Raw genomic sequence first — 13,463 nt, 5'->3', positions numbered from 1 at the left:
GATGGAAAGGGAGAGCATGGCTCTGAAAATAGGGAGCAGGGGTCGTGACACCTCCTGACACTAATCTATGTCTGAACCTTGAGCTCCTTTAACGTACCTATACGAGTCTTTCCCCCCATCGCCATCACATGCCTTGTCCCAGTCTGTCCCTCCATTAACCCTGGCTAGTACAAAGGCCGGTGAATGCACGAGATTTCACCTCTACAATAGTCCGACACAGGGAAAGGAAGACAGACAGGGGAACATAGACAAAAAGGATATACTTCAACTTCAGAGCTGCAGCCAGACACCAGGGCTGCAGGCAACAGGACTCTAGCAGCTACAAGAAGTTTCCTTCCTCCAAGGTGGTCAGTTCAGAATAAATCAATATAACCAGCATCATGTGATGGAACATGTGACTATTTAAAAAGGAACATTCACCTTTAGGGGTTGTGAAAGGTCACAACTCCTATAATCGCATAGTAGTAGGTGGAGAAAAGCTGCAGCCCCGAAGAAATGGGATGAAATCTTGAAAGGGAAAAACGGATTTCACGCTGCGCTTATCACCAAAGCAAGCCAGAATAATTAAATCCAAGTCTGATATATCTACCTATGGGTACACACGTCACAGGACCTCACTCTATTTTTGAAAGTTGGTGGGATCCTTATCAGTCCAATAAAACGGAGATACCCATGGGTATACAGTCATATGAAAACGTTTGGGCACCCCTATTAATGTTAACCTTTTTTCTTTATAACAATTTGGGGTTTTGCAGCAGCTATTTCAGTTTCATATATCTAATAACTGATGGACTGAGTAATATGTCTGGATTGGAATGAGGTTTATTGTACTAACAGAAAATGTGCAATCCGCATTTAAACAAAATTTGACTGGTGCAAAAGTATGCACTTCAACATAAAAGTGACATTAATATTTTGTAGATCCTCCTTTTGCAAAAATCACAGCCTCTAGTCGCTTCCTGTAGCTTTTAATGAGTTCCTAGATCCTGGATGAAGGTAGATTTGACCATTCCTGTTTACAAAACAATTCCAGTTCAGTTAAGTTTGATGGTCGCCGAGCATGGACAGCACGCTTCAAATCATCCTACAGTTGTTCAATGATATTCAGGTCTGGGGACTGGGATGGCCATTCCAGAACATTGTAATTGTTCCTCTGCATGAATGCCTGAGTAGATTTGGAGTGGTGTTTTGGATCATTGTCTTGCTGAAATATCCATCCCCTGCGTAACTTCAACTTCGTCACTGATTCTTGCACATTATTGTCAAGAATCTGCTGATACTGAGTTGAATCAATGCGACCCTCAACTTTAACAAGATTCCCGGTGCCGGCATTGGCCACACAGCCCCAAAGCATGATGGAACCTCCACCAAATTTTACTGTGGGTAGCAAGTGCTTTTCTTGGAATGCCATGTTTTTTTGCCTCCATGCATAACACCTTTTTGTATGACCAAACAACTCAATCTTTGTTTCATCAGTCCACAGGACCTTCTTCCAAAATGTAACTGGCTTGTCCAAATGTGCTTTTGCATACCTAAGGCGACTCTGTTTGTGGCGTGCTTGCAGAAACGGCTTCTTTCACATCACTCTCCCATACAGCTTCTCCTTGTGCAAAGTGCGCTGTATTGTTGACCGATGCACATTGACACCATCTGCAGCAAGATGAAGCTGCAGGTCTTTGGAGGTGGTCTGTGGATTGTTCTTGACTGTTCTCACCATTCTTCTTCTCTGCCTTTCTGATATTTTTCTTGGCCTGCCACTTCTGGGCTTAACAAGAACTGTACCTGTGTTCTTCCATTTCCTTACTATGTTCCTCACAGTGGAAACTGACAGTTTAAATCTCTGAGACAGCTTTTTGTATCCTTCCCCTGAACAACTATGTTAAATAATCTTTGTTTTCAGATCATTTGAGAGTTGTTTTGAGGAGCCCATGATGCCACTCTTCATAGGAGATTCAAATAGGAGAACAACTTGCAAGTGGCCACCTTAAATACCTTTTCTCATGATTGGATACACCTGGCTATGAAGTTCAAAGCTCAATGAGGTTACAAAACCAATTTAGTGCTTTAGTAAGTCAGTAAAAAGTAGTTAGGAGTGTTCAAATCAAGAAATTGATAAGGGTGCCCATACTTTTGCACCGGTCAAATTTTGTTTAAATACGGATTGCACATTTTCTGTTAGTACAATAAACCTCATTTCAATCCAGAAATATTACTCAGTCCATCAGTTATTAGATATATGAAACTGAAATAGCTGTTGCAAAAACCCAAATTGTTATAAAGAAAAAAGGTTAACATTAATAGGGGTGCCCAAACTTTTTCATATGACTGTATATATCAGCTTGTCTCTCCTGATACCATACTATCATTGTCACTGCTATACTGTCCTGAGGAAGGGGGCTGCCACTTCTGAAACGCGTTGACGTGTACCTAGCAAATACAATAAAGACTTGGATTAATTATTCCGGCTTGCTTTCGTGATAAGCGCAGCATGAAACCCGTATTTCCCTTTCAAGATTTCATCTTATTAAAAAAGGAAGGGAGTGGTCACAAACCGATTGCATCTGAGATAAGACTAACCAGGAACTAGGAAAGATTCAGGAAAAAAAAAACAGGTAAATCCACTTGAATAAAATCTTGGTCATTTATTTAGAAATCATTCAAACATCTTCATAGATCCATGAGTCACCTCTGATGTATTTCCGGCGCTACACTGCGCACCTGAGATAAGACTAACCAGGAACTACCAGCAAGGGGGGCGTGCGAACATGCTGAGAGGGCGGAATGAGCGCAGAAACTTACGCTTTTTCAACTAGTCCCTGTGCTCATTAGCATATTGTGCTGCCCCGGCGCAGACCAGGGTGCTCGGATCCGGGGTGGTCGTGGCTCGAGGGGTTCGGACTCTGGCTCGGCTAACACTCCGATCCTTGAAAGGGAATATTTACAGGGGAGAAGTTCGTGATGCCACCTGCGGGTCGCGGTAATGGGAGTACCGCCGCTGCTGTAAGGAGTACTGTGGCAGATGGTGTGGGGCAGCAAGGTGTCAGTCCCTCCGCAGGTAGGGAAGACCCCGGCCTCTAGGTTTTTGGTGGATACTGGGGAGCGCAGGGTGCACGGGAACAGAGTACTCACTGTGGGTAGTCGTGGTGCAGGATGAAGATTATAAAGCAGACACTCACACTGAAGATAAACCAAAGTCTCTGTGCATTACAGTCACTACACGGGAGCCCGTCCAGGTGTCCGCTCCCACCGGTGTCACTTGTTAGTCCGGACCCTGCCTCCATGCACAATTTTAGTTGTCTGTTGTGACCCCTTGTAATGAAGCTGTTGGGGACCCGCTACCTGTGTGTGGGGCTGCTGTGTTCTTGATGGCTGGCACTTGGGATTTCAGTTGGGTTGCTTTTCTGGAAAACCCTATCCCCCGCGTTGTGCTGATGTCTTCAATCTCTGAAGCTCTTAGGGAAGTTCGTGAAGATACTCTCCCTCCCAGGTTAATTATCAGGACGGCTGAACCTGCTCCTGACCTAGGGTACTGTACCCCGTCGTGCTCGGTACCGGTCAGTTCTTTTGGGGTTCTGATGCCGACTGTCCTCCTAGACTATGTCCATCACACCCTTTCAAATGTCGCTGCCACCGGTCCCTGACTCCTGTAGTCCCAGACCACCACCTGCGACCCAACCTCGCTCTTGCTCCCCGGGACCTACTACTCCCAGCTCCTCACTCTTTGAGGGCTAATACTCCACTCCTCTCACTCAGAGAGCTGACTCTCAACTGACTTCCTCTCTCCCACCAGTCTGCCTGACCCCTAGGTGGGTGGCCCTATTCCAACTTAACCAACCCACTGGTGTGTCTGACAGGTCATGATGTGAGGTGTGATTGGGATTTGAGGTGCTGATGGAGTGACACTGGTTATTAGGAACCTGGAACCATGGGGGGTAGGCCCTGCACCCTGAGTAAGGATTGCAGTACCCTGTGGCACCCTGATATACTCAGGGGCACCACAATATCATAAAGGATCTTTAGAAATACTTTTTCTAAAGATCTCTTTATCTATCGTACTAGATACAGGGACGGTTAGGCAGGGATTAGCAATATACACCCAGAACTGCTCGTGGTTCTGGGTGCATATTGAACCTGACAGGTTCATGTTAACTCTTGCTGCACCAAAAAAAGCAACTACGTTTAAAGCCCAGAGTCTCACAAGGCAATGTGAGACCCAGATCCCAAACCTAAACCATCCCAAAGTCTCCCAAGGACAGGAGACCCTTGTCACAGTACGAGCGTCACCATATTACATTGCGCATTCTTTAACATCGATGCACAATTATGAAAATTTCTGTTCTATTTGTAGAAAATTATCGAAACACAAGAACTAAATGTAACCGGAGAAATTCTTTATGACAAAACTTTGTACGTAAACTTAAAGGAGCAAGAACATAAGGCACAGGTGAGCTATAGAAAGCTTTATAGCTATACGTAAGTATCATGGATGTTAAAGGGAATGTCCAGAATCAGAAAAATATGGTTGCTATCTTCCAAAATGTATGCTATGTCTTCCTACAAGTTGTCTGAGATATTGTACTAGAGCTAGATGGGAGAATTGATTTCAGGGATTCCAGTCCATCAGTCAGGTTAGTATAACATGGAAGGCCTGGAAAGCTCCTCTTACCTACCAGCTTTCCCAACTCTTCTTTTGATTAACCGGCTTACATGACGTCATCAAAAAAACGTAATTCTGGCAATTTTTAATGTTTTAATCTTTATGCTGTTTACCGATCGGATTCATTATTTTATATTTTGATGGATCCAACATTTCAAAATGCAACAATTCCAAATACGTGTGGTTTTTTTTTTTTTTGTTTTATTTCCGATTGGGCAAAAGGAGGATTTGACCTTTTGTGGTTTTTTTATTTTATTTTTTCCATTTTTTTAAAAGCTTTTTTTTTTTCTTCTTACTGGATTTACTTGTCTCATTAGGAAACTTGAAGCTACGATCATTTGATCGCTTCTACTGTAAAGGCAAGTGCATCTGCACTGATCTGTCCAGCACAAATCGCGGTCTCCTATGATTGCCGACTCACAGCTGACATTGAAAGGAGGTTCTTAATGATAGACACAGGGGTCATCAGCTGACCCCAGGCTGTCATGATGACAGATCGGTGTCCCACGATCCCATCACGGGGGTGCCGATGGGAGCGGGGGAATAATATGCTTCCCTTCCATCTGTACGAGGTTGGCAGCGAGATTTAGCTAATTAACAGGGAAGGATGTGGGCTCATATGCCTAGCCCGCATCAAAGGCAGGGAGATGGCACATGACGTAAATATACATCACATGTCGTGAAGGAGTTAGGCTGCTTTCACACATCCGGCTTGAGCTCTGCGGCTCAATCCGGCTGTGCAAGCTATGCAACGGATGCGGTGAAAACACCGCATCTTTTGCATAAGTTTTTCCCATGCGGCCCGTCCGGTTTTTGACGCTTGCGGCATGCTACTGAGCATGCGCAGTGGCAAAAACCGCATGCGGCGGCCGGATGCGGTTTTTGCCGCATCGCGCCGCATCCGGCCGCCGTAGGCATGTATTGAAAAATATGCCGCATCGGCCGAATGCGGCGAGATGCGGTTTTTTTTGCCGCACGAAAAAACGTGCTAGGCAACGTTCCATCCGGCCGCCGCATCGGCTAAATCTGCCGCATGCGGCAAAAAACGGATGGAACGCAAGGCCTTGCGGCACAATGCGGCACTAATTAAAGTCTATGCAGAAAAACCGCAACCGGCAGCAAAAAAAAACGGTTGTGATTTTCCTGCAAAGTGCCGGAGTGTGCCGCATTGCAAAAACCGGAGGTGTGAAAGTAGCCTAAGTCATCCCAAATCAAGTCTTGCTATCTATGTAGAAATATTTGTCATTTGTTTCCTTTTTTTTTTTTGCTATTTTCCAGTTATCCGTTACGATTGCAAAAGACAAAGTGATCAAGATTCTGCCTGTCATCATCGGTAGTTCTGTTGGGGGAATTTTGCTTCTTTTGATTATTGTTATAATTCTCATAAAGGTAAGTTATAGAAAATAAATGGTGAAAATGCATTATTCATACAATTATATATTATTATTAATTATATATTATTAATATTAATTATATATTTATTTACATATACTGTATTATTATATTATATATTATCAATTAATGCAATAGTGTGTTATCTAGCTCAGAAAATGAAAAGTCAATAATAATTTCATGACTGGATGATAATGAGCCAAGATTACCTGAGTTTATATAGGACCTATAGCAAAGATTAAAGGGAATCTGTCTCCAGGTTTTCGCCACCTAATCTAAGAGCAGCATAATGTAGAGACAGATCCTGATTCCTGCGATGTGTCACTTACTGGGCTTTTTGCTGTAGTTTTGATAAAATATCTGTTTTATTAAGAGAATATTATAACTAGAGGACTAGTAAACCTGCTGCCAGGTAGTCAATATATTCATGAGCTCTGTACACCCCCACAACTGGCAACGTTCTGCCTATAAACAGTGTACACAGAAATCTGTCAATTAGTGGTGTGGGCGGGGTTATACAGAGTTCAGCATGCAGAGAACTTGTAGATCTGCAGCAGATAAACTGGGATTTTGTCAATATGACAGAGCAGGAAGGTATACATCGCTGGAACCAGTTTCTCTGCTAGGGATGAGTGAACCCGAACTGTAAAGTTTGAAGTTCCTATGGACACCAAGTGTCTGTGGCTCGAACTTGAACATGGACTTCTCACAGAAGTCCATGGTCAAGTTCAGATACTGTTTGACTGCTGAATAAAGTTTGTTGAAAGGATGCAGGGCAGCCAGTCAACAAGCTTTCAGTATGGGAAAGATGACTGGATGCTCAGGAAACAAAATAAAGAAACAATAATAAAAAAAAATGGCTTGGGGTCCCCCTTTTTTGATAATTAGCCAAGGTAAAGCCAACAGCTGAAGGCTGTTATTATCAGGCTGGGAAGGACTATGGTTATTTGGCCCTTCCCAGCTTAAAAATAGCAGCCTACAGCCACACTAGAAGTCGTGCATCCATTAAATGCCCCAATTCTGGCGCTTTGCCATGCTCTTCCCAATTGGTATGATATAGTGGTAATTTGGGTATTATTTTAGAATTTATGTCAGCTGTGAATTGACAGCTGGCATCAAGCCCACAAGTTAGCAATGGAGAGGTGTCTATCAGACACCCCCATTACTAACCTAGTAAGTGTAAAGTAAAAATAAAACATACAGGAAGAAATAGTTTATTTGAATAAATGAATAGGACAGTTGAACAATACCTGATGATTATGTATGCGTCCTGGCAGATATGATCAGAGACAACATAATTAGCACCCCTCACTTCCCGATGCTTAAAGACCTTTCACCAGTTTGAGCATGTTATACTGGCCACATCAAGAAATAATGGCTGCAGAGCTGAGTTTGACGTAGCATTGATTTTAACCTAGTATTCTCCTCTCAGATTGCCAAAATGTTAGATTATAATATTTGTTATAATTTATGTTAAGCCCAAGGGCTATTAGCAGAGATTCTCTTTTGGGGTGTGCACTTCTTAGCCTGAATGAGGTTAACCAATCAAAAGCAGGCAGCAACATACAGGGGGAAAAAGAACGCTCCCCACAAAAGCTTAAGGCTGTGTCCGCACTTTGCGTCGTCCTAGTTGCAGTTCAAAACACACCCTCTGGCAGTAATTGATTTTGCCAAAGTTGCTTTTGACCACAAAATAGCGTTAAAAACGCATGCGTATTTACCGCGTTTTAGCTGCGTTTTTTGCGCTTTTTACATGCTTTTCCATTGCGTTTTGAAAGATGCGTTTTGTACATAAAGACACTGCTAAATAAAGTTTAAACAGTCAAACAAAATGAAAAAAGGGGAAAAAAAGGAACATATATATAAATATTGAAATGATAAAGAAAATAGTTATATTTCATAGATTTATAGCGGTTTTATACTATTTAGCGGTAAAATAGCATTAAATTTATATTTTTCAATAATTTAATTGTCGGACTATGTGTGTGTGTAAAGGGACATCTTATTCCATTATTTTGATGTCAGAAAAGCGTGCATTTTGGTAGTCCAAAACGCATTGTTTCTGCAGCAAAAAAGCAGGTTTAACGATTGAATTTTGATATTTCTTGCTTTTTGCAACTTCTCATTGACTTCAATGTTAGCAAAACGCAGCCCAAATGGCAAAAACAATTACATGCTGCTTCTTTGAACGCATGTTTTTTTGCCACAAATTATGCAAATTAAACGCTGCGTTTAGAAACGCAATGTGCGGACAAGAAATCACCATTTTCCATAGAGTTTGCTGGAAAATCAGAAAGCATGCATTTTGGCATGAAAACGCTGCAGTTCAAAACTGACCAAAAAAGCAGCTGAAACGCAGGTGAAAACGCAAAGTGTGGACACAGCCTTAAGCAGGTTTCTCAAGTGAGACATGTAATGACTGACAGTCTGAGTTCCTCACTGTAATCACATTCAGGACTGAAGTGAAATCAAAGTGCCAGGATTAGAGGAGAGATGAGTGTGATTTCTAAAGGTACCGTCACACTAAGCAACTTACCAGCGATCCCAACAACGATAGGGATCGCTGGTAAGTTGCTAGGAGGTTGCTGGTGAGATGTCACACTGCGACGCTCCAGCGATCCCACCAGCAACCTGATCTGGCAGGGATCGCTGGAGCGTCGCTACACGAGTTGCTGGTGAGCTCACCAGCAACCAGTGACCAGCCCCCAGCGCCGCGTGGAAGATGCTGCGCTTGGTAACTAAGGTAAATATCGGGTAACCAACCCGATATTTACCTTGGTTACCAGTGCACGGAGCTACAGAACAGAGCAGGGAGCAGGGAGCAGCGCGCACTGAGCGCTGGCTCCTTGCTCTCCTAGTTACAGCACACATCGGGTTAATTACCCGATGTGTGCTGCAGTTAAATGTGCACAGAGCAGGGAGCAGCGCACAATGCTTAGCGCTGGCTCCTTGCTCTCCTAGTTACAGCACACATCGGGTTAATTAACCCGATGTGTCCTGCAGCTACATGTGCACAGAGCAGGGAGCAGCGCACAATGCTTAGCGCTGGCTCCCTGCTTTCCTAGCTACAGCACACATGGGGTTAATTAACCCGATGTGTCCTGCAGCTACATGTGCACAGAGCAGGAGCCGGCACTGACAGTGAGAGCGGCGGAGGCTGGTATCAAAGGTAAATATCGGGTAACCAAGGACAGGGCTTCTTGGTTACCCGATGTTTACTGTGGTTACCAGCCTCCGCAGAAGCCGGCTCCTGCTGCCTGCACATTTAGTTGTTGCTGTCTCGCTGTCACACACAGCGATCTGTGCTTCACAGCGGGACAGCAACAACTAAAAAATGGCCCAGGACATTCAGCAACAACCAACGACCTCACAGCAGGGGCCAGGTTGTTGCTGGATGTCACACACAGCAACATCGCTAGCAACGTCACAAAAGTTGTTCGTTAGCAGCGATGTTGCTAGCGATGTTGCTTAGTGTGACGGGGCCTTAACAGGTACAGCTTTCAACTCTCAGCAGTCAGTGTGGGGTGAGAGAGGAAATAGCATTGCTGAGCTTATTCTCATTACAAACATGTTTGCAGCTTTAGCTTTCCTCTGACAATGCTGTAACCTAAGTTCCCTCTCCCCCTACTGACTGCCATAAGATAATCTTTGCTATACTCCTGGCACTTCATAGTTACAAAATGCTCTACAGTGAGATTAGCGAGGCCAGCAGACTATCTGTCATTACATGTCTCCTTGGGAAAGCCTGTTCTATACTATTGCGACGGTATGTTCTTTTTTCACCTGTCTGTTGAAGTATCTTATGATTGGTTAACCTCATGCAGTGGAAGAAGTACAAGCCCCCAGTGACAAATCTCTGGCATCATCCCATGAACTTAACATTAAATATAGCCTAAAATTTCCAAACTAATATCTCTGAAACAGAGAGGAGAAATTAAAAAATAAAAGCTACATTTTACTCAGCTCTGAAGCCATTTTTAAATGAAGTGACATGTATAACATGCTAAACCTGGTGGAAGGTGCTCTAACTAAAGACGCTTCACTATCAGTGTATACTCATAGGACTCTTGAAATATCAACATGCAATGTGATTAGAATTAAGTGAATGGAAGATAATTGGTTAGTGCATATTCAAAATGATAATAGATGATAATTTGCAAACTATTATTGTAAGTGTTACAGAACTCTGCATTAATGATTATGATTATACAGTAACCAATCAGCTTCCAGTCATGTAATTGTGTTCACTTTGACTAAGATGATAATCAGTAATGCAAATATTGTCATTAATATCTACCTGTTCTTGTTACAGTGCGGTTTCTTTAAAAGAAAATATAAAAATTTTGAACAGAATGAAAGTAAATAACATTTCCGATGATGAAGGCCAGAATGTCCTACAGGAAAGAAGAAATGCGCCTAGATACCATGTGAAGAAGAAGGCACTTAGAGGAGCTATATTATGTATACCAGAGAACTCAACTCAGAGGAATTCATTATTATTAAAAGAATCCTTTATAATTCATAACCCAAGAAGTCAATTTTAATATTTACTGCTGTTCACCCAAAAAACAATGTATTGTCATACCAGTTGTTACATCAGTCTTCACATCAATTGATGTTTTAAAGGGAACCTGTCACCAGGATTTTCCCTTATGAGCTGCGGCCACCACCAGTGAGCCCTTATATACAGCATTGTAGAATACTGTATATATAAGCCCAGGCCGCTCTGTATAGCGTAAAAGACCTTTATCATACTCACCTAGGGTTCGGTCCGATGGGTGTCGCTGGTCTCGGTCTGGCGCTTCCTCTCTTCTTATGATTGCCATCCTCTTGCTCAGTTCTGTGTGCATGACGCGTCCTACATATTTCACAGAGAGGCCTCTATTGCACTGCTGCGCAGGTGTGACGCCCTGGACCCCTGGGTCACAGGTAATTACATCAACCACATACACACACACCCCCATCCCCTGTGAGGTCACACACATGTCACCCAAAAGAGAGACCTGATGCCTCCCTCAGGGCTAGTAGAGCACACCAGGTGGGCGGAGTCGGGAGGAAAGGCACGCCCACCGAGGAGACTACTGTCCTGGGGCAGGAAGTTCAAACAGAGTAGTTTTGGAGTTGACAGTGAGTGGTAGTGGAGCAGCTGTCAGGGACCCGGGTAGGAGCCTGGGCCCCTTTGGAAACGTCAGGCAGGCAGACGGTGGTGGCCGTCTGCAGGAGTACCGGTACAGCAACCGGCGGAACCGTATGGACCGGGCCTGGGTTGGAGCCCGCCGGTCCCGAACCGGGTAGTCAACCGTGTACCGGAGCACCAGAAACTGGATACTCAGACCCCGTCCTAGCTTAGAAGCCACTGAGTATAGGCAAATTGACCGGGACACACCGCCCCTACCCACGGAGGGGCTAACATCTAGGCTGTGGCCGCAACACCGATCCCGGACGAGCCTGCCTTCACTCCAGCCGCGACAAAGATTTTTATATATGTATATACATATATGAGAAACGGGTTTATGCCGCGCTCAAGAATCACTGTATCCAAGGAATTTACTTTAAATCTCTTTTTTTATTTCAGTTCCAACGCGTTTCAGAGACATATACCGTCTCCTTCTTCAGGGAAAAGAGAAAAACATTTTCTCTTTTTTCTCTTTTCCCTGAAGAAGGAGACGGTATATGTCTCTGAAACGCGTTGGAACTGAAATAAAAAAAGAGATTTAAAGTAAATTCCTTGGATACAGTGATTCTTGAGCGCGGCATAAACCCGTTTCTCATATATGTATATACATATATAAAAATCTTTGTCACGATCATCTCGGGGCCGCTGCTTGGAACCACGCTGACACTCACAGGCTTTTCAAGGGGTTGTGACTGGCACAACCTCATCAGGTGAGTGTTCTCATTCGTGTTTTTCTAAACGGTTATTGCCGGGTAAGACCCTATTTGCGCCTTTTGTTTCCTCATCTCTAGCAGCCTTCACTCCAGCCGCAGCGGTGGTGCACCCCGTCACCAAGACCCGTGGGTGGCGTCACGACCCATTGCACGACAGCGCGGCCCTCCCCGGCTGAGCACCTCGTCCCACACCACCACCTCTCCCCTCTAACAGAGCGACGTGGCCCCCGGTCCGGAGGCGCTCGTGCCACCGACAACCCGAGCCCAGACCTCGAGCTGCTCGGCCCAAGCAAGCGGAGGAAGCGGCCGGGCCCCTCTCAGGGCGGTACACAGGCACACTTTGATCTGCTCGGCTGAGACTAGAGCAAAGTACTGTAATGCGCAGGCGCAAGAAAAGGTCAAAGACAGAGCGCACATGAGCGCTACAGTACTTTGATCTGCCCTCAGCTAGGCAGACCAAAGTGCGCCTGTGCAGGAGCACAATGGCGACCTCTGTGTGAATAATTCAGGACACGTCATGTACACGATGCTGGGAAGGAAGACGGCGATTGCACAAAATTGAGGAGGTGCCGGATACAAGAGCAGCGACACCCAACAGACCGGACCGCCCCCTAGGTGAGTATAATAAAGGTGATTTTTACATTACACAGAGCGGCCTGGGGTCTTATATAAAGTGCTCTGGAATGCTGTATATAAAGGCTCTCTGGTGGGGGCCACAGCTCATAAGGGAAAAGCCTGCTTACAGGTTCTATTTAAGTAAACGATAAAGTCAATAATTTATTTTGCTATGTCCATGTTTATAGTATACTACAAAGCTCCCTGTTATGGTTCTGGGTTCCCTTGCGCCTCAAACCGCTCCTGTCCCGTCTTTGTCTCCTGAGTTCAGGTCGGTCAACTCTGCAGCACCACCTGTCTGTCGGTATAGGCGTCTGGCTGAGAGGTGGCAGGTATCTAGGGTCTTAAGCCATCCTGTGCCTAAGTGCCCATTCTGCCCTACCACGCATGTGCGGGTTCCCGCAGCCTCCCAGGCTCTAAGTGCGGGATACCTGCTACATTACGCTGATTGGCGGTCATGGGCGTCCCCGGTGACGTGGTGGCCGCTGATTGGCCATCATGACGGCCGTTGTATGGCAGGGCTTAGGCCATAAAAGACCCTAGGCCATGTCCATTGGTGTGCGAGCGTCAGTTATATGTTGTCTGAGGCTCAGTCAGCTGGCTGAGCTGGTAGCGGCCAATGTGCCACGTGCTATATAGTCTGCAGTGCCTGTGGCAGACGTGTGTGTGTGTATGTGTGTGCGTGTGTGTATATAGGACAGTGGTAGGCAGGGTAAGGCGAACGGTGCCTGTCGCGCCAAGACACTCGCGGCTCAGCACACCTAGGGTCAGCTCCTGTTCTACCAGTCCTCAGGCACCCATTGACGCTAACTGGGCTGGTTTCCCGGTCAGATCGTACCCCCTACACAGCACGTGACTGGTCCTCGCCCTCTGTGAAGCTAACAGGGACAGGTGTACGTAGTGGTGTGCT

General features: G+C 45.0%; 1 protein-coding gene across 1 annotated transcript in view; it reads left to right on the top strand.

The window, feature by feature from the left end:
- The window catches only part of ITGAE (integrin subunit alpha E), a 207,118-nt gene extending 196,484 nt beyond the window's left edge, over nucleotides 1-10,634 (top strand). Inside the window, exons 30-32 of the mRNA XM_075333152.1 lie at nucleotides 4,349-4,444; nucleotides 5,936-6,046; nucleotides 10,362-10,634. Coding sequence (XP_075189267.1) covers nucleotides 4,349-4,444; nucleotides 5,936-6,046; nucleotides 10,362-10,415 — 261 coding nt within the window. The 3' untranslated portion in view covers nucleotides 10,416-10,634. The remainder of the gene's footprint in view (nucleotides 1-4,348; nucleotides 4,445-5,935; nucleotides 6,047-10,361) is intronic.
- Nucleotides 10,635-13,463: the final 2,829 nt, after the last annotated feature.

Source organism: Anomaloglossus baeobatrachus, chromosome 2 (assembly GCF_048569485.1).
Source record: "Anomaloglossus baeobatrachus isolate aAnoBae1 chromosome 2, aAnoBae1.hap1, whole genome shotgun sequence".
Lineage (NCBI taxonomy): Eukaryota > Metazoa > Chordata > Amphibia > Anura > Aromobatidae > Anomaloglossus > Anomaloglossus baeobatrachus.
This window is presented reverse-complemented; position numbering and strand designations above follow the sequence as displayed.